We start from the raw sequence: 25,815 nt of genomic DNA, 5'->3' as shown, positions 1-25,815 counted from the left end.
TGAGAGAGACGACACGATACGAACTTCGAATTTAGTAGTAGCCTGAGTAGTGATTAAAATTCATACGTAATATGGAACGTTCGGAAACAGCTGACGCTGTCAACGTGCTGTCAGTCAGCTACTGTTTGAATTGAAATTTAAAATTCAACGAATTCTGTAGCTAGTGAAATTTTTATTGTGTTGTGTTAAGTTATGAAAGTGTGATTTCGGTTCAAATACTTGTAACGAACGTCATACATTATTGCTTGAAAAATGGATCACTTAACACCAAATAAGATACAAAGACTTATGCATTTGGCTGAAGATGCATCATCATTTAATATGCCACACAAACGCCCTATGCTTGGTGAAGAAGATTTAAAACGGTGAGTATAAACAATAAATTATTTACTCAGCGGCACAAAATTTGGCCTACTCTATATACAAAATTACCTATTACTGCATTTAAAGACCATAATAAGACGAAGAAATCACCCTGCGTGGGTTTACAGAGCATTTTTTATCATGACTAAAATTCTTGGTATGAATCGTAACTCCAAAGAATCTTGGGCCCTATATTTTAGCTCACCAATCTCTTATGTTTTTGTTTGTCATTGGCACAATGACGAAAAATCACCTGAGTTTTAATTTACTTATACATTGCATTTCTTTACCTTTTAGTATGTTAATATTAATTGTTATCATTTATTTAAACAAACGCATTATTGTAAAGGTACGATTGAAGTAATTATACTAAACTATCCTAAAAATAACAACTATATATACAATTAATCCCCAAGATACAGCTCAGCCTGATTTGGGGTCCGCTGGGCATAACTATACTGTAAACTTGTGAATTATTGAGCAAATAAATATTTTTGTATTTTTTTTTTGTAATTCCCCCAAGTCTTGTCCCTGCAGAAGAGTGCCCATATTAATTGTTTGATTTATTGCTGCAAAGTAGGTAATCAAATCAACTTGTGTGTTTTTTCTTTTATATGCTGACTGCTTGTGTTTTAACAAATAAATATCTTTATCTTTACCTGCTTGAACATCACACATGGTATTTAAAAATGAAGTCTTCTTCCTTATTTACACAGTGAAATGAACTCATAATACATGATAAAATCTTCCTTAACCTGTGGTATGCGGAATGAGACGGTTATGCATCCCTTTTACTCGCGTCAGATTATAAGCATCGGACTGCCTTGTGACGGATCCGTCCCACGACATACCAAAGGTATGGGGCCCCCAAAGGAAGAAAAAGGGACAGGTTCCCAAGCTGCAGCATATTTTAATTCATTATTTTTTTAAATGGACCATTCATATTTCTTACATTATTATAGTTTTTTTTTTAATGGAAGTAAAAGGGCAATGTAGCAGTGATTTGATTCATTAAAAAAAAAGCAGTTCTAAGAGTAATAGCGAATGTTTTACCCCTGTAAGGTTCTGTGTTAGTTTTATTTTTTGCTTGTTAGTTATTTCGAAAGAATATTTTAAATCAAGCATTTTTTTAAGACCTGTTTTTGAGGTTTATAGGCATTAAGTAGTGATTCTATTAGAATTGTTAATAATTGGGCTTGATTTGACTCCAGCCTTAATCCGGCTACGGCACCATACAACAATAAAGAATCCGGAGCATGTGAATCATCGTCGGGCCTTCTGGATTTAGATCAAGTGAAAGGTAACTTTACTTCCATAAATGTTGTGATCTAAACCTGAATCTGATCTGAACCTGTTTCACAATTTGATGTATGCTTTTGTTATTTATTCCAGGATTTGGAGAGTCTGATATTGGATCCGTAAGCAGATCTGTAAGTAACTTTTTGCGAAAATAATGTTTAGTGTTTTGATGGATATAATACAGCTGAACAATGGTGATATTCTCTACCTCCTTGTGTCAATTTTTCTCATTACTTAAAATTCATTCCATACCTATGCCAAGATTGTCAAATAGCACCAACTTACTTTGCAGTAAATATTGCTCTAAGCCTCTCAAGCATACTTCACTTCATAAAGTACAAATCAATTGTAAGAATAATGTACTATGAGAAGTAGAAATATTTCAATGAAAAGAAAACTTAATATGTATTAAATCACGTTAGCATTACATTATATCACTACAAATAATAACAATTAAAAAAAAATACTAAATTAAAATTAAATCAAACAATAAAACAAAATAAAAACTAAACTAAACACTGTCATTAAATGTATTGAAATAATTTCCAAAGGCACAAAACTGAAAAATTCTTGGCTCAGTCTGTAAAATGCATGGTAAAAAAAGTCAGGATTAACAAAGTTAGCCATAAATAGTATTTCATATTTCATAAATACAATTTGATTTTACATTGCCACTGAAAGTAATGTAATCGAAATTTATTAACCTTGTGGTGTTATTTATTGTAAGTGTTATTGTTCAAAGGTTAAGTGAAAGAGATCATCATATTCATCATACATTTGTTTTTGTCCTCTAAACCATTAAGTACTTTCCTGTATTATATCCTCAATAATGTAATTCATATTTTTTATATATAGACTGGTTTTCATCCTGGTGAGATGACGGGAAGATCTACGGGAACTGAAGAGGCAGTACCTAAGTTCCGCCATTCTTGCTTCAACATGGAATCCCTTGCTACTGAACTGGATCGACAGACCAGTGAGGTTCAAGACATTATGAGGCATTCTATTGCTACAAATTACTCTTTTCATTCTAAGTTGAGTATTTATTCCTTTAAAATAAGTTTTTAATACAAGTATTTTTTGCTGACTGTACTTTTTGTTGACTGTATATTTTGCATTGTCATCCAACCCCTGAAACAAACTTTGCTGATTTCGGCGCCTCTTACCACTTGGCGCCTGGAGCGGCCACTCCACTAGCTTTATCTTTAGATACAATAGAGGGTATCAATTAATTACGTGAGGCAATTTAGGCGAATTCTTTACCTCCCTCTGCCCTCAGTGAGATAGAATTATGCAAGTTGTAGTATTACATTGCAGCAGTATAGAATCGTGTTAATATGTAACTATGTTGCTGTTTACAGAATCTGACTGCAGATGAGGAATCATTTATGGCCAAGCGCGCTCCATTGCCATTGCAGCAGACTCACACACTCTTTGCAGAAACTTCAAGGTACTTAAGTCTTAGATATTACTTAAAGTAGGTACCATTACGAAACAGTTATCTTAGTGTTAAGTGTCTTAAATATTATGATTATTAAAACTTTGTTCCAGTGTAAATAATTCCGATTTGTCAGTTGGAGCATACTTCAGGAAGAGATGCCCTGAATTCGGTAAAGTTCTTGCACAAACCCAAAGTCCCGACCGATCGAGTATGCGACCTAGCTTATCCGAAGGTATGTTTTATGAGGTCAATAAATTTTTAAGTTTTTTTTGGACACTGCTGATTTAATTTTTTTTTGTTAGTATCGAGTTCAACACACTTGGAAAATGCAGAGAATTATCAACCTTACAAACTAGACCCATCTTTAGACAGTGTCCCTGTGCGTCAGCCAAGGAATCCTGCCTCTGACCAAGTATTACTCCAACCATCCAATATTGCTGTACAATCGGCTCCGAAACCATCATTGCGTGAAGAAAGCATTGTGGAAACGTTTAAAGTGCCAGCGCCTACTTCCGTTAGGAATGTACCCAAATTGGAACCACAAACAGATTTGAAACACGGTGTGCCAGTTGACAAACGCAAAATGGCTAATAAACCGCCTGGCACCACTGATTTGTTCATGAAAGCAGTAACACATTCTGCTATCAAGCCAACGAGTGACGATACTGAAGGCTCTTTGGTTGATAACTCCTTGAGTATTTCCCGGATAGCTGAGTTACTAGGTATGTGTGTTTATAATCAGGGTTCTATGACAAACATAATATTGCTAGGTGGCGTTGGTGCTGTGAAGCCCGTTTGTGTTCCTCTCTCTAAATGAACATTATATAATCCTGTGCTCATGTGTGTAATTTTTCTTTACACCAAAATTGGCAAAATAGGTACATGTTGCTAAAACAGCAAGCGTGAAAGCCATAAAAAGCTATTTGAGTAGTTACGGTACTAACGCCACCTAGCGATATTCCACCTTTCAGAAACCCTCATTGTGTTTGGGTTTTATTCGATTTTGAGTATAGTATGATCAATGATTGATTATTTAGCAGGAAATCAGTCAATTCTTCGAGTCTCGGATATACTCGATCAATTTACTACTAAGAAAGAACAAAAGCAACCTCTGTCCGAACGCAATTATTTTCCAAAGCAAGAACCGGTAACCTATTTGAAGGACAGTAGGGACTTGGATTACGCGACGAGCTCTGAAAGCGTTCAAACTGTAATTTCCGTTAACAAAGCCAGCGTAAATCAAGAGAATAAAGTTGTGCCTGAAGTAATAGTAACGCGGCATTCACTAACCAAAGGTGTTCAAAACGTGGAAGCGGAAAGCGTCAAAACTGAACGCACGAGATCGAAATCATCGTCGACTAGGAGCCGGTCTACTCTTAGCACTGTCCAAGAAAACTGTGGCGCTGAAAGTCCAGTGAATTCGAGTAGAGGTAAAATTTGCCCACTGCTTTTTAAACTTGTTGTTTGCTAAAGTAAGACCTTATATTATTTGCATTAGAAATTTTATATTTGTTTAATATACATGCTTATGTATATAGCGCTGGTATTTAATAGTTGCTATTTTCAGGCGAAGTTAATACGTCACATGTCCCTTCCCCAAATATTGAGTATAAAGAGTTAGATAAGTCTGTAGATTGGCACGAGGTAATGCAACAGAAACGTAGGCGGCAGCAGGGCATAGCTAAAGGTTTGTGGGGCGCTTCACTAATATCGGCTTCTATGAAGTATACCTGCTAATAAGTACACCTTACAGGAAAGCCACCCTAGCCGACACGAGTAATAAGCAATTTCCTCGCACGATGTCAGTATTCTGCCCCACTTGTACGTAAAACAGTATAAATTTTGCTCGCGTCGTGTAAGTATTTCGCTTAGTACTTGAGTTTACTAGGGAGGTAGATGTTGATAAAACGCATCTGTGGGATGTAACATTACTTATTAGTGGTTATACATTATAGAATGCTCGGGACGTTGTTTCCAAATCAAGTCATTCGCTTGTTTAATATTTACTAACGCAAGACTAACCATCATCCAATATTTACTCACAAGGTATTACGTAACATAATAACAAATTAAATTTACATTTATTTCTCTTGAAACAATCGGCGATTAACATAGAAATTATAATTCTTAGGAATAAAACATCTTATTAAAAATTAATAAGCATTATACTTCTCGAACTATAGGCAGCACCCATGAATTAAATACCTATAGCTTTTCTTGGTTGTTTCAGACAAATGGGCCGATATAACATCACCACCTATCACCGGATTTGTTGGTAAGCTGTAAAAGAAAATGGAAATGAAATCATGTAACTATCAGGTGTCCAATATTTATTAATACGAGTACGATATTTCTCTTACATCATTTCAGGTGTGAGTTGTGCTGCAACAATCTCAGTTGTTACCCTGACTGATAGTTGGCTGACCGCGTCTTTTTACTTCCATACACTACCCAATCAGGGTCGAGACTTGAGGATTGAGCTACCTCGCCAACCATTGCTGCTCTCTCCCAGCAAAACCGAACAACTACAAATACACATCACAACAAGCGCAGAAATGAATGCCATCCTTCCTTACACAGTCACTCTCAAAGACAGTTCAATAGACTGCGAGATAGAGCATAAAGGAATCATCGAGGTGGACTTCAAAATGCCAGTTGTGCAAGCCATGTCTTTAGACGGAATAAACAAGGTGACGTTTTCACCAACTCTGGAGAAAACGCTCCTTTCCAAGACTTTTGTGCTTATCAGCGACTCTCCAGTCGATTTACAGCTTTCTTTATCAATTCTCGGAGGCAAGAATATGTTCGCTATAAAAAATGTTCAGGAGATAAAAAAAAGTGAGGTGAATAGGGTGTTGAAAGAACAGCATTCTATGGAGGAACGACAAATGTTGTCCAAACATAAGAACAAGGCTTTGAACAAGCAACTGTGTCGATTGACGCGCGGCAACGCTATTAAAGCTACCGTCACTTTTGAAGCTCCAACGCTTTCGGATCATACGAGTACGTATTTATCTTTTCACTTTATTTTCTAGCAAATATAGTTTTACAGCAGTAATGTTATTTTTTTTGTTCTACAGGTAGTAAAATGGAAACATTCACGAGCGCAATTTGCGTGACACTGATTGATTGCGAGACTGTAATCAAGGAATTGGAGCTGATTGCAACAGTGGGCACTGCGACTCTAGCAGTCAGCGCACCCGATAGTAAGATATTCATTACAAAGGGTAAGTATATATCCCTTCCCAACCTTTCGGCTCTTTACCTCATCATTATCATATCAGCCGTAGGACGTCCACTCTTGGACATGGGCCTCCCCCATATATCCCCAGTTGCTTTGGTTGGAAGCGGCCGGCATCCACCGTAAACCCACAGCTTTGAGGGCATCGGTCCATCTCGTCGCTAATCGTCGGTCTCCATTCGAGAACTTTTCTGCTCCAACGGCCATCTGTTGTCCATGCGGGTGCGGCCTGCCTATTGCTACTTCAACGAGCTAATTGCCTTGGCAATGTTGGTGACCCTCGATTTCTCTGTATTGACGTAATCAAGTAAAGTATTGCGCCGACATAGCCCGAAGAATTGCGAAACTGAAGTGGCAGTGGGCGGGGCACATTTCTCGCCGGACTGATGGCCGATGGGGTCAGAAGGTTTTTGAATGGCGTTCGCGGACCGAGAGACGAGCTGTCGGTAGGCCACCAACAAGATGGAGCGACGACCTGGTTAAGATCGCGGGATCGCGGTGGATGCGGAAAGCACAAGACCGGTCTGAGTGGAGAGACTTGGGAGAGGCCTATGTCCAGCAGTGGACGTCTTTCGGCTGACATGATGATGATGGTTGCGCTGAAATGAAGCAATACAAAAGCGTCGTAGCTGTCTCGTATTGATACCTACTTGGAGAGATGGCTTGCTTTTCTTATTAAATTATTTTGGTTCAGTTGACTGGTTAAAATGCATTCTGAGTGAAATCAAAAGAGTTGCTTCGTAGGTACTTATGTATGTAGGAAATACTAGTTTGCCCGCGACTTCGTCACTACAATTTTCCGTCGTAAAAACTATTTATGTCAACAAACTAACATACTCAACTCACACTCGTTAAACGTTATTTAGTAATTTAAATGCATTAAAACCGTTATTAATTATAAAACATTAATTTCAGATATGTCCTCAGTCAGCGTTCGTAATACTGGATCAGTGGCGGGAGTCTGGTTCATAAAAATGAAGGTTTCTGATGAGAGGAATTATTTCAATGTGTCTCTGACCAGGCTAGAACTGGCACCAGCCGAGACGAAAAATATGAATCTCTATTATACGGGGCCAGAGGATAGCTTGAATACAGCGTAAGTTGCAATACAACGGATTTTTACGAACGGTTTTTGATCCTGTGTAGATTAATTCCAATGCAGCATTAAGTGCCGTATAGTTGAAGCAACTAAATCGCGTACCTGGGTGGAGACGTCGCTGCAAAAATCACGTTGACATTTCATACATCTGCCAGAGAAATCATGGCGAAGTTGATTGTAAAAAGGTTCCACCCTGGTATGGGTTTCAGTTTCTTTGACTGTATCTAAAAGCCCTAATAAAACTTACAGCATATAAGGTAATTATTTTTTCAAAGACTCGCGTGAATGTTCATACACATATCATATGGAATAACCTAACCAACAAAAAGTTGAAAAACCCCTGACTTTATCACTTCAAAGTTCAATATCTCCGCCGATTTTGATGAAACATGTCTAAAAGCCATCGCCAGAAAACCTGCTTTCAAATAAAAAAACCGCATTCTGATTGCTGATTTGGGACCATTTCGTGACATGCATAATTTTTTTTTTCTCTTTTTTATTTCTTTTATCCATTGTTCTCATGTTTGTCACGAATAAATATTTTCTTTCTTTCTTTCTTTCTTTCATTCAAATCGGTCCACCCGTTTAAGAGCTACGGTGCCAAAGACAGACACACAGACAGACACACATACAGACACACAAATACACATAGCGGTCAAACTTATAACACCCCTCTTTCTGCGTCGGGGGTTAAAAATAAAGAGAAAGTTGTTTTTCATGTGGACATACACTTAATAACCTGCTTCCGAGACAAATTGACAAAAAATCCATACTAATCCATACTAATATTATAAATGCGAAAGTGTGTTTGTATGTTTGTGTGTATCGACGTGATTTTTGGCATAGAGATAATTTATGGGCCCGAGAGTGACACAGGCTACTTTTTATCCCGGAAAAATGCACAATTCCCGAGGGAACAGCGCGCGATAACCGAATACCACGCGGGCGGAGCCGCGGGCAAAAGCTAGTATGTATTATAAATCGTTGATATTTGTCACGTCCACGGAAATATTTGAACAAAATTCTGCGTGGGTGTCATACTTGAACAGAATTCATTTGTTTACTCCACAGGACGTTACTATTTGAAGAAGCTATCACAGGTACACTAACAACACTAGAACTGTCCGGCGGCGCCGAAAAGCCAAAGCAATTCCCGATCAAAACCAACTGCACCATTTTATCATGGGTCCGAAGCGGAAGGAAAGAGATTAGCTTGAAGAACTCCACCGATAAAAAGGTCCAAATCCGGTGTCAAGTCATAGGGGATAATTTCACTATAGATATGGCCGGGGTGGACGCCAGAGGAACATGCTGTATTATCCAATTCAACCCTAACGAGTGCAGGCCGCTGCCGATCGTATATTCGCCTACTTCGTACTTGCCGAATGCATCATCGTTGCATCTCATGTATGACAAGAACAGTGAATACACTAGAAAGGTGAGATAATTTATAGTTCGCTAATATAATGTATGTAGAAAGATTATGAAGCTAAAGTAAAAAAAAAGTAAACTTGTTGTAGTTTTTACGTCACTTTTTGATTTTGAGGTGCAGCCATATTACATAATAGCTAACGCGTAGGTAGCTGTGATTTGCTTACTTTATTGTATGCTTGGTTTTTTGGAGTCTTTTTGTATTTTTTATTTCAAATCCAAATTCGTTACTTTGACGGGTATCCCGTGAAACCATATCGAAAATACAAACTGAGACATGGATGCACAGAAAAACCAGAAAAAGAGACCAGCGCTGGGAATCGAACCCAGGTCCTCAGCAATCCGTGCTGCGTGCTATAACCCCTACACCACCGCTGGAGTCTAGACACGAATTTCTCCTATGCACACATATAGCCGTGGTGGCCTAGTGGAATCCGTGGTGGCCTAGTGGTTTGACCTATCGCCTCTCAAGCAGAGGGTCGTGGGTTCAAACCCCGGCTCGCATCTCTGAGTTTTTCGAAATTCATGTGCGGAATTACATTTGAAATTTACCACGAGATTTGCGGTTGAAGGAAAACATCGTGAGGAAACCTGCACAAACCAGCGAAGCAATTCAATGGTGCGTGTGAAGTTCCCAATCCGCACTGGGCCCGCGTGGGAACTATGGCCCAAGCCCTCTTGTTATGAGAGGAGGCCTGTGCCCAGCAGTGGAACGTATATAAGCTGGGATGGATGGATGGACACATATTCAGGTTGCTTTTTTCCACTACGCTACTTAAGCAGCAGCACTCATAGCAATCATAGTTTGATTGCTTAGTAGCGACATCTCTTGTCTGGGTGAGCGGTTAGTTCCAAAAGAATGTGACGTCTCTCCATGAGAGCGAAACATAGATGTCGCTAGTGCTGCTGCTTAAGTAGCGTAGTGGAAAAAAGCAACCTGAGATATGTGTGCATAGGAGAAATTCGTGTCTAGACTCTTGTCCAGCGGTGGTGTAGGGGTTATAGCAAGCAGCACGGATTGCTGAAGACCTGGGTTCGATTCCCAGCGCTGGTCTCTTTCTGATTTTTCTGTGCATCCATGTCTCAGTTTGTATTTTCGATACTTTATTGTAACCTAACAATCGATGGAGTAAATTTTTGTACTTAAAATCTAACCGTTTTTTCTAATAAGTAGGTCGCACAGGGCTCTTATACATGTCACTTTTTTATACTACCTGCGTTTTCGGAAAGACCGTCATTGCCAAAGAGAATGCGCCGTAAGAAACTTTCAACCGAATATTGCGAACATAGCGATGTATCCTTCCCATACTATTTTTCAATAGGCGTCCACCCACTCCGCGAAAATCAGCCAGCGTCAGCTAGCGTAGCCCCTCAGTTTAGTTTACTGAAGAAAAAAATACAGTTTTGGAAATTAAACACCTTATAAGAAACGTAAATTATGTCAAACATATTGAGAATATTAATTTTATAACAGTCATATAGCCGTTTCATTTAGTATATTGTATTCCAGATAAGCCTGTACGGGTGTTCGAGCGGCGACCCTCTGCGCTGGTGCGGCCTGGCGACGTACGGCGAGACCGCGCTGGTGCGGGCCGTGGCGCGCTCCAACATCGAGCTAAAACTCACCAACAAGTCGCCCATGCCGTCCTTCGTGTGCGCGAGGGTCAATTTCAATCGTGAGTATAAAATCCATCAAGTTAATCGCGAGCGCGTGCATGTGATGTTCGTCTGTTTCTTGCCATAACGGCTGGCCAGCTAGGTGAGTAAAATTTGGTACCTACAGTTGCGAACAGGGATTGTTGAGCCGTAACCACTGTTCGTAATTTGGCCGTGTAATGCAAAGCAAAGTATAACTCTGCTAAATTATCAACTACGGCGAGTGGCTTAAAAATCCCGATTCGCTATGGATATTGGTATAGATAGTAGCAGGGTGATTTCCGCAACTCGACGTCTAGGTGCGCCTATTTTGCGTGATTATTATATATTCGCGATGGATAGCAAGCTCGATCTCTGGATTCATACCCTCGGGGTAGTGAAAATCTACTTATTAGCATTGGAGTATTAGACTATTTTACAAATTTCCAAGTTTTACTTTTTTTTTTATAAAACTTCATTTAGTGCAGATATGCTTACGGCTTACGCTATAATTTGCACTATCCCCGACCGACGACATGCTACTTTTAATCCCGATTTTTCTACGGAATTTCGATTCACGCATAATGAAGTGCTGATATCTCAACCGCTAAGAAGACATGAAAATTTCCCTTGTTCCCCTTACATAACCAGAACTGGTAAGGGAAATATTATTTCCTAAATAAATTAGATCCTGGCGCTTAGCCGGCCGTTACCGCGGAGTTGGCAGTTGCCTACTCTGCCTAATGGTTAACCCTTTTCCAGGCCCCGCGAATTTAGATGTGCTACCACTAAAAAAATCATAGTTTTGTTGTTTGCCTGTGAATAATATTTTTAACGAATTCAAATGATATTGTACCATATTGTATATTTAGTAAGGTCGAATATTTGTGTACATTTATGTGGATGCTACTATGACTGGAAAAGGGTTAATCCGGCCCTGCCCGCTGGTAAAAGCTACGATATAGTGTGTCTTAAGGGCGGTAAATAAGGAATTACGAACGAGTCTATTCGAAGCCCGAAGTTGAAGACTGAGGGCTTTAATGAGTCGATGTTCAGAATTCTAGTGCCTGCCGCCCTTGCGACATACTATGTTTTTCATCACATTTGCGAGTAAATTATTTTATTTGTAAGACAAAAAATATTATTTTTGCCGAAATTGGCGATACCTTAGGCTGCGCTCTTGGGCAGCGCCAGCATCCTCCCCTGCACTGCTCGCCCGAGCTGCGAGTGGGTGTGCGTGTGCAGCACCACCGTGCTTAGCAGTATTAGTAGGGCAATGACTCAAGCGACCGACTTTGGGCTTCATGACGAGAAAAATAGTAGATTGATAACCAAGGGTGGAAAGTGACCCATTTCACCCGAGATATTTCTGGCGCTCGAATGAATTGAGAGAGCCAATAGTTCGAGGGGAAATGGGTAATTTCACCCGAGTTAGACACTCTACTTTTCATTTCGACTGTTAGGAAAGTAAAATACTACAAAAAAAATGAGAATAATAATAAATTGAATGTACTTATATCCAACCTCCAACGGTACCTTTTCGACTGGCCACTTGCCACGGCCGACTAGACCAAGGAGCTTATATACCTACAAGAGTGGAGGTTGAACGCCGAACGAAGAAGTTTGACCTTTATTACTTATTTGTATATTCCATCTCTTTCTTTCACATTTCACGAATGACTTCTATCTCTTTCTTAATCTAACTAAAGAAAGAGATGGAATATATTCGTGACGTAATAAAGATCAAATTTCTTGTTTCAAAGGGATGTTCGGCGTTCAACCTCTAGTGTTGTATATAAGCTCCTTTGTCACGACGTGCATCTAGATGGCCATGCCGAAACGTGAAAAAATAGTGTCATTGACGTGACTCAAATATCTTCGACTCCGTGGCTAATCGAAAAATTAAAAAAAAAAAGTACTTTCCACCCTAGAGATGAAACCGCAATTTTCCACCCGGCTATCTACCCATGAAAATTAAACTTTCCGAACAGGAGAGATGAAAAGGTGTCTTGACACTGTTGACGTGCAAGTGTATTGAAAATAGTGTAATTTTGTGATCCGCAGTGCAGTACATGTCAGTGGCTTCGAGTTGCCGCGTGGAGGGCGCGTGGCGCGTGGTGCGCGGGCGCGGCGCGCATGCGGTGACGCTGCGCGTGGACTGGGCGCGCGTGGAGCGGCGCGCGGCCGATGCGCGCGCGCCCACGCTCGCCACGCTCACCGCGCTCACCGGGCCCGAGCTCACCCGCCGCCGGATACTGCGGTAAGGCTGCGGCTCCACTGAGGCGGAGACGACTAAGGCTGCGGCTCCACTGAAGCCTGGGGTTGGACACTCCGCAGTTTAGGCACAGGGCGGCCACGCCATACAAAATACGCGTTCTTTCATCTACATAGGCACGACGACGTCTGTACACGCGTCAATGTGTGCGTGGGACACACAGGGCTGACTATCGTAAAACCCTAGTACTATAGGGTATGTAGGTATGGCTTAGATGCGTAAATAAATGTAATCGTTAATCATATATTTTTATTTAAACCTACTTAAAATGTGTCTGTCTATGTATTTAAGCATTAATATGACTACAAACTTGAACGAATTATTCGGTACCTAAATAATTGGTTATTTCATGTATTAATCGCGATACTTTTTGAAAGCATTATTATTTACATTAGGAAATCGAAAAAAACTCCTTTTCTTATCTGTGGCTGTTGGCAAACACCCATACAATGCACCGTTTCGTTTCGTTCCCAAAATTATTGCTCCCGAACTTAGTGCCGTGCGTGTGTGTGGGTGTCCATGGGCGGCGGTGGTTGCTTCCCATCAGGTGCCCGTTTTCCCCCTCTTATATAAAAGAAAGTCTGATGATAATGAGGCAGAGACGAGATGTGGATTCAACTAATATGATTGGTCGATCCCTACACGTCTCTCCGCTCAGCTCGTCTTCGCCTCAGTGGAGCCGCACCCTTACACTGCCAGAGCTAACTAAACATCATCATCATCCCATCAACGATAGCTATCCAATATATCATCATCCCAGCCTATTTAAAATGAAATTAACAACATTTATTTTGAAACAACTACAAAAAACAGTTTACAAAACTTTTAAATCTAAAGGTACATGCCCAGCATAAGCCTCTTTTCAGAATGAGAGGGCTTGGGCCGTAGTTCGATATATACACTGTGTTTTTCTTGATTTCCGTTAACTTCGACAGATGGTAACTTTGGCCAAAATAAAAAAATATATTCGAATTTTTTTTTGTAGGTACATATAAGAACTTCACAGACATTGTTGGAGGTCAAATTATAATATTTACAAATTTGACAAGTGACATTGACGTGACACATATGTGTGGATTAAAAACGCTTTAGGTGAAAAATGTAAAATGCCTTTGATTATACCGAGATCTTTTTAATTTTTCCACCTTTTTTTTGAATCAACCTGAATTTAGACTAGTGAAAGTATTATTTTGTTTCAGCATCCTCAAAACTGAAGGTAACGGAGTGCTGGACGTTTCGTTGCTGCCCGAAAACCTTAGGATGCTGACTGGGCCGTTTGAGGGCGAAGACGACAGCATGGACACCTTGCTGAGAGATTTTAATGAAAACAAGGTATGAAGCCGAAAGTAACATGTTACTTTAACATAATAGATTACGTATTAAGTATGCATATCAAAGCTGTAATAATTGTATTTGTTTGCTGAATTCACCCAATCCCAAACCCAATCTGTGACAACAATTATTATTATTGGATACATTAATTGAAGGCTCACCGTGGCTCACCAGTGTACCCCATGACTCCAATGGTTCAACATAGTTTGGCCCACCGGTGTCCCCTGTGGCTTGAATGGAAATACTACATGGAGTTTCTAATTCAAATATGTAGACCCCTCGTATGTTGCAACTAAAAAAAGGACTGAATTCTAGTCTCATCTGTTTTAATAAGCACAAATTGTTGATTTTAAAAAAATACAAAAAGTCTTAAATTTGGCACATATATAAGTCAAGACATAAGAGGGGTTAATGGTTAACGCGAGCGAAGCCGCGGGTAAGGGCTAGTTTTCTATAAAATAGCTTTAATAAACCTTAATACTCATATTGGGTTCAGGAAGTCGAGGAATTCGAGAGCTGCATTTCAAAGTTCGAATGCTATACACCGTGTTTACCTTGAATTCCGTTAACTTCGGCAGATAGCTCAGAAAGTACATAAATAAATAGTTTTATTTCTTCTATCTCCAGTCTTCCCTGGTCGAGCTGATCGGAGGACTCCAGGAGCTAAAGGCTCAAATCGACTTACCTCAAGATATCGCCGAAGAAACCATTATTATAGCGGATGACACCATCTTAGAGCATCACACCTTGTACGAGTGAATTTTGCTCACGTTAAGAGTGCCTTTTGATTTGACCCTGTGGGACTGTCTGTACTGTGATACTGTCAATTATATCATAAAGTACAAATTAATATACGTATTGTAAGTTCTCTTGAAGTAGCTTTAAATTACATTTGATAACGGTGTAAAAATTTAACAGGTTCGCAGTCCCGAAGCAATGTGCCAGAATTCTTTCGACGCGTCCCCATAGTAATAATCATTGCCATGAGACATATGTGCCTCATCGGACTGTGAACTTGTTAGTTGCGACTGCAGAATTTTGTTATTCGTTCTACCGATTAAAAGCATTAGACGCACTATAATGTATGTTAGGATGAGCAGCAGAATAACAATAAACGAAACCCAAAACGAAGAGGTGAATTTAGTGCCACCTTAAATGTTTATTATCTTTCTCGGTTGAGATTAACCCGGGTTTTGCGTCATTTAACTTTTATTAATGAAATAAAAATCGATCATTTATTATATGTTAGAAAATATTTTTTACTGCTGCATGCCAGACGGTTCAGTATTTGATTTTTAACTAAAAGTTAAAATACTAGTTAGGGTAACGTGTTATCCTGTATTTGTATTTCGGGTTAGTTGGTTTATTTATTTGAAAGTCGGAGCTCCGGAGTGGACTCAATTCCGTCCTTGGAACCAATGGCACGATAATTTAATTTAAACAACTTGTAATTTTGTCATTGTCGTAAGTCAATTGAAAGTGTGTAGGTTAATATTATTGTAGTACTTAAATATGTATTTAAATAGAAGCAATAAAAAACTATTATCACTTCTTTATCATTTATTATTTTCTTAACCATTTATATTTATTCCAATCGTTTTCCTATTTTTTTTAAATCATTGTATCTAAGAGATTCCGACTGTCAATCGTAGTTATCTGTTACAAATGATCTTTTAAAAATAATGCCTAAACTTATAGAACTAAAATGCATTTCCACTTATAATGTAGTTAAACACCGCAAAATGATAAACTATATATACAGGACTAAAGACGGTTCGTAGAATTTTAATGGTTACTTTCTGCTACTAATGCTTGCCATCCTTTACAGTAAACCCCTTATTAGGATATAGTTAGAAGTGGGAGGTCAGATCAAAAGATTTAGAATGTAAACTAACGCATACTTCGGGTATTTTGAAATGAGAAATTGTTGGTCCTTCAGTGAGGGGTTTATCGTAAGAGACCGCACGAACAGTACATCAAGTTTGGTTTATATCATGATTATATCACTTACGCAACGAAAATATTTCTCTAACTCTCATCAACAGCCACTCTCAGCCGCACGCGTCGTTCTTCCGTCGCCACACACGCGCGCACGCACACTGACACACGCTTGCACGCATCGCACACACTCACAATCATCGCATTTGGCAGTTTATCATCTTCTCTATTTACGTAGAACATGTCGATATTCGCATGAAACTCTTTGACGACTATTACAAAATAATGCTGCGTTAAAATAAAACATTTTCACGACTGTCAACTAAACGCCGTACATCTCTAACTATAACATTTATATCGGAGATAAAATGGGAATATCAACATCGTACAAAAGTGGGTTCCACGCGGGATGCCTACATGCCATAATCTACATACGAAAAAATTCTTATTAAAATGGAAGTACTTACACATTTTTATAAGATTACAATACAACTAATTTGGGTCAAAAATGGCTGACAAGTCGATTAGTACAGTGCTTTGACAATACTATTTATTTATCTTTAATTGCAATTCTACATACTAAGTCGTAAAACTGAAGACTTATCGAGGAGCGATTGACTTGCAAATTATACCAATACATACTAGGAATTGTCTTAAAGCAAAGTTTTCAGAATGTACATCTAAAGAATCCCTGGGTGACATGTTCGCTTCCTGTGGATTAATGCGTATAGTCGTATATTATATACATTACACACTCACACGTTTTTACATAGGAATTAAAGGTACTAAACTAAAAAATAAACCAGTCGCTTAATGAGCTATAAAATAGTTTGTAAGATTGCCAACGATACACTGGCCAGTGCGCGCCGCGAGTCCGTGAGGCTCGAGCCGCTTGTCGCTTCTCGACCGTTCTAAAATATACTTCTTAACAAGTCAAACACGGCTCTCTGCGGCCACTGGCGCTCCAGCCGCCGCAGACATCGTATTCGTTAAAGAGATCAATATGGCTTTAAAACTTGCGGCTTGCATTACGATAGAACAATGTAAACACATCGCATTATTTACTGCCACATCTAACTTATAAATAGTGTCGTATATAAATCGTCCATAGGTCGAGTTTACAGGTAATATAGTACCCAAACCGGCTCGCCACTTTTACAACTTCGAGATTAATTAATTAGGGGCCATCGTATTAGGCTTAGGAGATTTCAATAATAATTCAAAATTAAAATTCATCGCAATTCGTATAAATTCCGGCATTGATTAATAAAATATTATCACAGTAATTATTGAAATAAATATAAATTGAAGGGTTTTGCACTGCAAATTAAAACAATAAATTTCCTCAGATTATTGTAAGTATTCATTTCGTGTGGTAGTTTTTAACACACGTCCACATTAGATATTTAAAATATTTTACGTAACTACATCACTATAATTCATTTTATCAAAATAAACATCAGTCCTTATACGGCACTGATATGAAAATCTTGCCAGTATTGCAGTAGTGCAGACAGTCAAATGTATGTATGAAAACCCTTCTTGCGTATGCACTCGTCACAATCGTTGCTAAAGTAAATGGCAAAAAGCGGTGGCTACATCGTTCAGAATATTAGAAACACAGCGCAACGAAGATGAGTGTGTCAAGTCATGGTTGAGGTCAAATACGGTTGTCTCGCGATGATTAGTATTATTACTTCGTCTCCGTTACGTTATCCTCCGCAGATTTCCCGCTCTACCTTCAATGTTAAGCTAATTAATTCATCGGGTGCATATCCCTTATGCATAGACTACGGACGGGCTTGTGAGCTTGTACATACGAATTCGATTAGTCGGGGAAGTGTATTACGGGATCCATATACATTACTATTTCAGCGTCAAAATATTCATAAAACTGCCAGAGATCCGCATACAAATCGAGCGCGCTTCACATGAATTTGTAAAAGTATCAATAATATACGATATAACACATATGTAAATGAACGTTGTGCATACAATATTACTGTTCGCTACGGGTAACCCACCCTACATCACCTGTCGATTACTCGAGGACCAAAGGCTAAACCGAATCACTGACTGTTCGTAGTTGACACGAGCGCAATCAATGATGTAGGAAGCCCTAATGGAGTACCGGGGCATCGTGCTACGTGTTAGTGGTGGTTTAGAGCGGCGGGTGGTGTTGGCGGGTGGGGGCGATGTACTATGGGGCCCGGTACAGCAAGTATGCGGTGAGCGCGGGCGGCAGCGCCAGCCGGCCGGCGGCAGCGCGCAGGCGCGGTCGCCCCACGCGCTGCCGGATCACGCGTCTGCACAGCTCCATTAGGGGTAGAGGCTCCGCTAGAAAATAATATGTCCATGGTTAGATGCTGCTGACACAATCACTTGCAAGGGAATGCATCATTCTGAGACGGTACGCTAAAACCGCTCGCGTTCAATCGCACTGCGTGTGAAACTTGCGAACGCAGAATGTAAAAAATGTGCCGATATTTTTGACCACCTTGGCTGCTCCGAAATATCTGATGGCGAATGTACTTTTTTTATATATTTTTACCTTGCATCAATTACACCATTTTTTGGAATGTATAGATTCCGTAGAAAACAGAAGATAATGTTTACCATCTCGCAGTCTGCGACAATGTTAGCAAAGTACTTGCGGCAAGATTTTGTTAGGCTACCAGGCATTCAAGTTGTTGGCAAAATCAGGTGTTGTCAAATACCGTATTCGATTAGATTTTTTAATCAAATAAACGATTGATAGTAATGGATAACAGCTTAATTACTTTGCAGACAGATTATTTTAAGCCCACATTCATCTTAAAATTTTACATCGATTAGAATAAAAGGTTTAATTTATTTTCCAATTCTCAAAGTACTCTTAAATTACTTTCATTTTAGCATGGCCGTTTAGAATAATTTTAAGTATTCCTAATCTTAGTTGATACTAGAACATTAGAATAATATTCCTAATCTTAGTTGATACTAGAACAATAAATTGACAGAGCATTAACTGAAGGCTGTTCGGCCATAATCACGCCGGCTGCGTTAATGATCGCAATCATTTTGCAACACTGACTTCCTTATTACTCAAGTGCCGTCTTCGTCACAAGAGTTAATCAATCGTAGTTTATAAATGTACAAAAGAAGCAATGATGACTGCAAACTGCAAAAGTGAATGATAGCCCGTGATGCGAATTGAGCCGTAATAGTTGATTGACCAGGCGAATGATGATCAACGAAATGAATCAAAACTGTGAGTTTCATTGATTACTTGACGGCAACCGCCGTGTCTAATTTTGAGCGCTGTATAATTCAATATTTAAATCTGCGCTGCTCAAAGTAATGTCGATGTTACCTACTTATTAACGTTGGAATATACTATTTTGGTCTGTTAAGAAAAAGTTCTATGTTAGTAAAATTAATTAACAGAGAAAGGAGTTAGCATTCGAAAGTTAGGACTGCTGTTGCGTTGAGTCGTTTCTACATTAACTTGTTTGTGTAACTTTAATTTGATCGTGATAAACGGCAGTTAAAGGTTTGTGTATTTAGGTCAAGTCAAGACAGCTGTGTTGCCAAAACGTAAAAGTAGTTCGGCTTTAGCTATCCCACAAAATCCTCATTATCAGAGATAAAAAATAGCCCAAAGTTAGTTAATAAAAATTACCGTGGACCCCTAAGCTCTTTAGTGACGTGACGGATGGAAAACTAGTCATGTCTTTATATTTACTTATATTTACAACACTATCAATATCAATATCCAATAATCTGTTAAAAGCGGTGTGACTGTCAGTATAATAAATATTCAAATACATGTAATGTGAACGATATGTGACTATATTGAAATGTATGGATGTATATTTTGTGATAAAACTGGTGAAAGTTGTAATAGCCTATTTGTGTGATAGCCGTCAAAGTTTCACTTCTATAGGCGTACAGCTTAATTAGAAAAGAACAGAGTTAATGCTAAAAGTAAAGGTGCCAGAAGGCGAAATTTTAGCGTGTTAATAGTAGTAGGTATTAACTGGACCAATAATAAGATGAATAGAAATGGTATCTTGTATAACTGCAACAAATGATGTCGCCAGGGTCCCCCTCTCCTTTCGTTTTTTCGCTTGCATAGGTTTAAGTAAATTATGGTCTTCTCCAGTGAAATTTAAACTCTTTTGAGCAATTAATTTCGTTATAGACTAAGCTGGGAAATTAAATACATGTCTTTTTAGCCATTTAGGCGCCTCGCGTTTTGTCGCGTGTCATTTCCATTAATCTTATAGCTCTGTGATTGATGGTAAGAATGTATACTCACGATCAAGCCCGCCTATATACTTCATGGTGATCTCCGCGTGCCCCCAGACCGCGGACACGATGGGATACAGCGTCTTGCCGCGCAAGCCGCGCGCCGCCACGCCAAGGTAGCGGCCGTCGGCGCAAAACGCGAGCGTGCCTTCGTCCATGTCCAGGACGACTAGCAGCCGGTCCGGCACGAGGAATTGCTCGTCCGGTCGCAAGAGTGCCGGGTATGTCGTCCCGCTACCGCCTGTGCCTTTCGCATTGTGATACACCTGGAATACGAGGCATGGTTTGAAAATAAATTATTTTGGATAGACAAAAATTTGTATGTTATCTCATTAGGTAATTGTCAATTTCCCATGTATATTATGATTATGTCATCAATGATCATTAAATAATTACAGTTACAATATTTATTTAATTTGTAGCTTCCACAAAAACGCGTCATGCACAATAGAAAAGCGCAGTATTGGCACGCGAGTGATACTTGTCAAGATGGGACCATTATTGTAGAAATGCGGACATGATTGACACAAAGATTGTTAAAAATGGCTATGAAGGCATAAATCGAAATTCTTATTTGTATTCCTTTTTTGACTATTAGTCTTGTAACTTTCACGTGGACTTATCTCAAAATATGGGCAAAGTAAATACAAATAAAAACGGAACAATAAATGTTTTTTATGAACACGAAAAACAGCATTTGAGAACATAATTATTCCTATCCAATATCTATCGCATGTTTCGTTATGGCTGCCCTTGGATGCCTTTAACATTAAATGAAGTTGACTAAATACAAGGAACCATTAGAAAGGTATTTTGACAGCGGCATTGCAATTTCCGTAAGAAGTTAGCCGTAAATTAAAGGATAGCAGAGCAGTTACCACGGTGAGAACTGTGCCACGTCCCTTTCGTGGCGCCTCTCTCTATTTCGACATTAGTTAGCTAGCGAGCGAGATCAGCAAGAATTACGCTCTCCAGATGGCAGCGGAGTTGAAACAGTCCGCTATTTTGTTTGAATGGACTACGAAACAATACTTAACTACCAATCTGGTGCTTATCCGTTTGGCAAAATGGCGAATAGAGCGCATTTAAATTATGGTTAAGGACGAAAATATCTCTTCCTTTCTCAAGTACTTTTTATTGAAAGTCAGTATAAGATAACCATACTGATTATTAAAGTCCCTTTGTGCATATAATATTGTATTGCATTATTATTATTATATATCCGTTACAAGTTTGAACGTCGGCAGATCCGAAAACATTACCAAGAAACATAGAAATGATAGTTCTTAGTGGCTAATAATTAGGTACTAGTATAATTATGCATTCGTAGTTTTAGTTTGCTTTTATTTAGAGATAAATAATTCTGAGAACAATTAGACAACAGCAAAGAGCAAGCACTCAAGATAAGTAAATGAGGATCAAACGACTATTTGATTACTCATTATCTTGCTATGAAGTTTAGAGTTTGAACAAGAGATATCCGATATATATTAGAGAGAGAGAGGAGGCCAAGATACTCAAAATTTGTACATGTATCTGAACACGCATAGTGTCTTTCGGTTGCTTCCACATGACGGCGGGACCGCAAAAAGCTTGTCTGACGTGATCCCAGTTCATGGTTAAAATTCGTTAGTACCGAGCTCATTAACGATTTACATATCTCAACCTACCGGTCTAAGTATCTCAAGAGGAAGTCACAGCATGTGTATCTTACTACTAGGGGGTCCTTAGGGATCAGTAGCGTGGAGTGAGAGTGAGGTTGTCTGACCCGAGTGTGAAAGAAGCGCAATTTAGGTCTCTTCGGATGGAATACTTTCAGTTACTGTAAATACACAAGCTTTGCAATGCTTTTCATCACTACCATATCACGTTAAAAATGTAGGCAGCCCGGGACTGATTAGTGCATTGGATGGCGTCTCGTGTGCGTGTGCAAGCGTGGTGTGGCGTCGGGTTTTAAATAGTATGTCGGCACCTTCAGGCATGTGTTAAGTGTTAATGGTTACCTTATTTCTCCCGAGGTCCCACCCCCAGCTCTGGTCGGTGGCGCCGACGAGGCTCTGGTAGCCGACGGAGTGCAGTGGCGCGTGCGCGGTGGCCACGCCCACCACGGCGTGTGTGCCGCGCTGCCGCGCCGGCCACACCACCTCCCAGCAGTGCAGGCCGCGCGAGTACCCCGTGCGCCCTCGGATGCAGTCCGTGCTCTGAGCCACCGGGTGCCGGTGGAACGTTAACGCGTCTTCTTCTTTTACGAATATGTTTAGTGATCTGGAATTTTACAAACGATCGTTAGAACACACAGTTGTTACAGATTCATTATCATCGGCTTAGTGTGGATTTTGAACTTCAGGCATCCTTCACACAAAAGCTCATGATAAATTTTAAACTAAATTTCGCGTATACATTCCGAAAAAAATCGGAAATGAGAGATGAAATCCAGAGGCCGTATTGCCTAACGCGATGACATTTGCTTTCTACTTTCGTCTTATGCCGCGTGGCAGTGTGTTAGACAATAAGGCCTCTGGTCTGAACCCAAAATCCTCTGATTGGCAGGCGATTGGAGTTTAATAACGAGTTTTTTCGCATGCGGATTATGTGTGAGTAATATTACGGAAAGGGCGACTGCGATTAGGTATGCCTGTGTACGATAGAACCAGCAGGTATTAGGACAGGCACCCATTACGGTGTATTGTTTCAGTGGCAGACGAGGCGCGTTTACAGCGCACAAATTCTCAAAAAAGCTAGTAGGTACAGAAGCGACTGAAACTTTTTTGAAGCCCATTAACTACGCGTCGTCTGCGACAAAAGAAATACGCGGTGAGCATTGGCCCTTATTCCTTTTACCATTTCGCCGTCATTCCTGATATAGCTATAGCTAGGATATTGGTAATACTGTCATGATGAGTCTAATAATATTGTCACAGAAAAGGGAAAACATTGGAATGATTTCCATGAACGGCAGACCACACTTGACAGACTACTTCAAAGTTATTCTAGTAACTCGTGTGTCATGTTTCAGATATAAATACAAGTGAAAGTCACTGCTTGTTGCTTCACACAACCACACACACAGACATGACTATAGTCAAGCAAAATTAGTCATCCATTGGATATTTAATAAAACTAGTAGAGCAACAATTGAAGTGCAACGTGAAGAGCAGAGTTAAATCTGAAATGAAAATAGGTGGTACTCGTAGGTAGCAAGTGGTGTAGGGTGAATATATTGGTTAGAGAACCCGGAGCGTCAAGACTGACGGAAGAAAGGTATAAATGTAAATTATTTCATCGACAAGAGTGAAACTCTTGATGATGATGATGATGATGGAGAGTAGCATGGGTTAAGTAGGTATTATTCATCATCACATACAAAACCTCATGGTTGGTGAACACAAAACACAATCTTTGCCACATCTGTCATCACTGGCAATTGGCAACCCGGTGGGAAACGGGTTGTTACGATGCGCCGCCACTTGTATATAGTCAGGGCAGTTAGGTATTGTGTGTTTAGTTACCTATCGCCCGGGTTCCAGGCGTGTTTGAGCTGCATCTCTGGATGCGCGGGCGGCGCGTCGAGCAGCGCGTCGAGGCGCGCGGGCCGCGGCGGCTCGGGCGCCAGCTCTCGCGCGACCACCGCCTTGAACGGCGCCGTGCACTCGCGCGACACCGACTTGACACCGCCGGACAGCTTTTGCCCCATGTTCATGCCCCTGCAGCGAGTGCGGGCGCGCTTCGGCAGCGCCTTGAGGCCGCTGCGCCGCGCGTCTTCCGCGCCGCCGCCGCCCCCGCCCCTCACTGAGCGCACCCCGCTCTTGTACCTGGAATGTAAACAAGCCGTTATTAGCGTGGGAAAGTAATGCTCAATAACGAGTGGATAGATATCGCATGATACCTAGTACCGCTATCATGATAACAGGCCATCATTGATCATGACTCAAATCTAGTATAGGAGTTGATATTATGAAATTAATTATGTAGTCACAAATAAACGCAGAATAATGAGAATTATATGCATGGTTTACAATTACAATAAATTTTTTGGTCATTCTACTGAATATTGCACATTTACTTTTGCGACAAAAATATGTGCATGCATCAAAATGGTACCCAGATACAAATTATGTTTCTAAATATGTAGTAGGTATCTTAACGATCGAATAAATAAATAAATAAATGAATGAAAACGCATAGATTTCTGTTTATTGGCGGGAAAAGCTAGTAACATGGTAAGTACTTTTTTTTATAGAATGGCTAAGGACATACATCAATTATCACTCTATTACACAGTATTTACAGATATTTACCGTGATTAGATATTTAACAAAGCTATCGTAAATGATATTCTAATTATTTAAGTTTTACAATCACAACGCACGCAGTAAATTGACGTGAAGGACAAGTACTGCAAAATATTCATTTTATGCTGAGTCGTAGGAGAAACTTATGCACAAATTGAAGTAGAATGATCTTTAACTACAGTATCGATAACTTTGCAAAAACAATTTTGTCGAAGTAGCCGACGAGTAAGACAGTTGATTTCAATTCCAGTAATCAATGAGTTGTTTGCAATTAAAAGTCTTATTGTTCAAGTTCGGGAAACTGGCGGCTGTGTGAACGTGCAGCCGTGATTATGTGCGGTGTCGTCATAGCTGGTGGCGGTGCTCGCTCATCTCGATCCGCCGGCGGTCGTCTAACCGTGAAAGTCACCGCTCAAAATCCAAGGTTAACATGGCCCTGATGCTTCGTTCTAATACACGCTAATGTTCTATAAGAACGGCGTCTACGACCGCTTATACAGTGGCCGTATGTTTTTCCTTAACTATGATGTCATATAAATAATATTACATATAATTGCTCTGCTCGGCCAGCACGATAAGCCCGGCGACTTCTAAATAATTATGACGTCGCAAACGATCGTAGTAATTGATATGCCGACACGAGCAGTGTTCATCGGGTCCATGATGTCATTGCAGTTCCGCACGAGGAATGTTTTTACGTTTAAGTTGTACAAACAAGGTGCTGGTATCTTGTAAACATTATTTATAATAATGCTACGTAGGATGCGAAGGGACTCCTAGAAGGCATGTAAGTTACAAGGCCGTCTGCCTTTCCGTAGCCTAGAGCGGGCGCACGACAAAAGCGGGAAGTGAAAGGCACTGAATGCGTCCCATTCCGTCGCCTCTGACAAAACTAACAACGCGACCGAGCACACCGCGCCGCTGACAATCGTTCACGTCCAAATTTATGCTTCAAATGGCGAATTGGCACCGCAGACAGGTTCGATAAACTTGACACGACTATTTGAATTCGTAACGAATAGCGTGCAATTATCGTTGCCATTGGTTATGCGCCCGCGCTGCTAGCGCTTCCGCCACATGCGTCTCTTGGTGGCGTCTTTACTTTCTATATTAAATAACAATGTAATAATTAGGAAGTTTATGCATGGGATTTTATTAATTTATTCAGTGTTCGGTTAA

The 25,815-nt window shown here is 40.0% G+C and overlaps 2 protein-coding genes across 8 annotated transcripts in view; one reads left to right on the top strand and one right to left on the bottom strand.

Annotated features, from left to right (window-relative positions):
• The first annotated feature begins 56 nt into the window (after positions 1–56).
• On the top strand, positions 57–15,995 carry spd-2 (centrosome assembly protein spindle defective 2). Its single transcript, XM_074105917.1, has 18 exons — positions 57–365; positions 1,575–1,663; positions 1,756–1,793; positions 2,518–2,697; positions 3,024–3,112; positions 3,214–3,335; positions 3,406–3,825; positions 4,144–4,533; positions 4,671–4,790; positions 5,334–5,378; positions 5,474–6,106; positions 6,184–6,330; positions 7,260–7,440; positions 8,515–8,881; positions 10,385–10,550; positions 12,574–12,769; positions 13,984–14,116; positions 14,744–15,995. The coding sequence occupies exons 1-18, from the start codon at positions 253–255 to the stop codon at positions 14,873–14,875; spliced, it is 3,561 nt and encodes a 1,186-aa protein (XP_073962018.1). The 5' UTR covers positions 57–252; the 3' UTR covers positions 14,876–15,995.
• Positions 15,659–25,815, bottom strand: part of gus (splA/ryanodine receptor domain and SOCS box containing gustavus) — a 59,170-nt gene continuing 49,013 nt past the window's right edge. For all 7 annotated transcript variants that reach the window (XM_074105924.1, XM_074105919.1, XM_074105920.1 and 4 more), the window contains 4 exons: positions 23,854–24,156; positions 22,348–22,609; positions 20,355–20,610; positions 15,659–18,391 (listed from right to left, as the gene is read on the bottom strand). In XM_074105924.1, the coding sequence (XP_073962025.1) occupies positions 18,255–18,391; positions 20,355–20,610; positions 22,348–22,609; positions 23,854–24,044 (846 nt within the window). In that variant the 5' untranslated portion in view covers positions 24,045–24,156 and the 3' untranslated portion in view covers positions 15,659–18,254. The remainder of the gene's footprint in view (positions 18,392–20,354; positions 20,611–22,347; positions 22,610–23,853; positions 24,157–25,815) is intronic.

The sequence above is a fragment of the Choristoneura fumiferana genome, chromosome 23, assembly GCF_025370935.1.
Source record: "Choristoneura fumiferana chromosome 23, NRCan_CFum_1, whole genome shotgun sequence".
Taxonomy (NCBI): domain Eukaryota; kingdom Metazoa; phylum Arthropoda; class Insecta; order Lepidoptera; family Tortricidae; genus Choristoneura; species Choristoneura fumiferana.
Note: the sequence above shows the minus strand (reverse complement) of the source record. Positions and strands in the feature narration are given on the sequence as shown.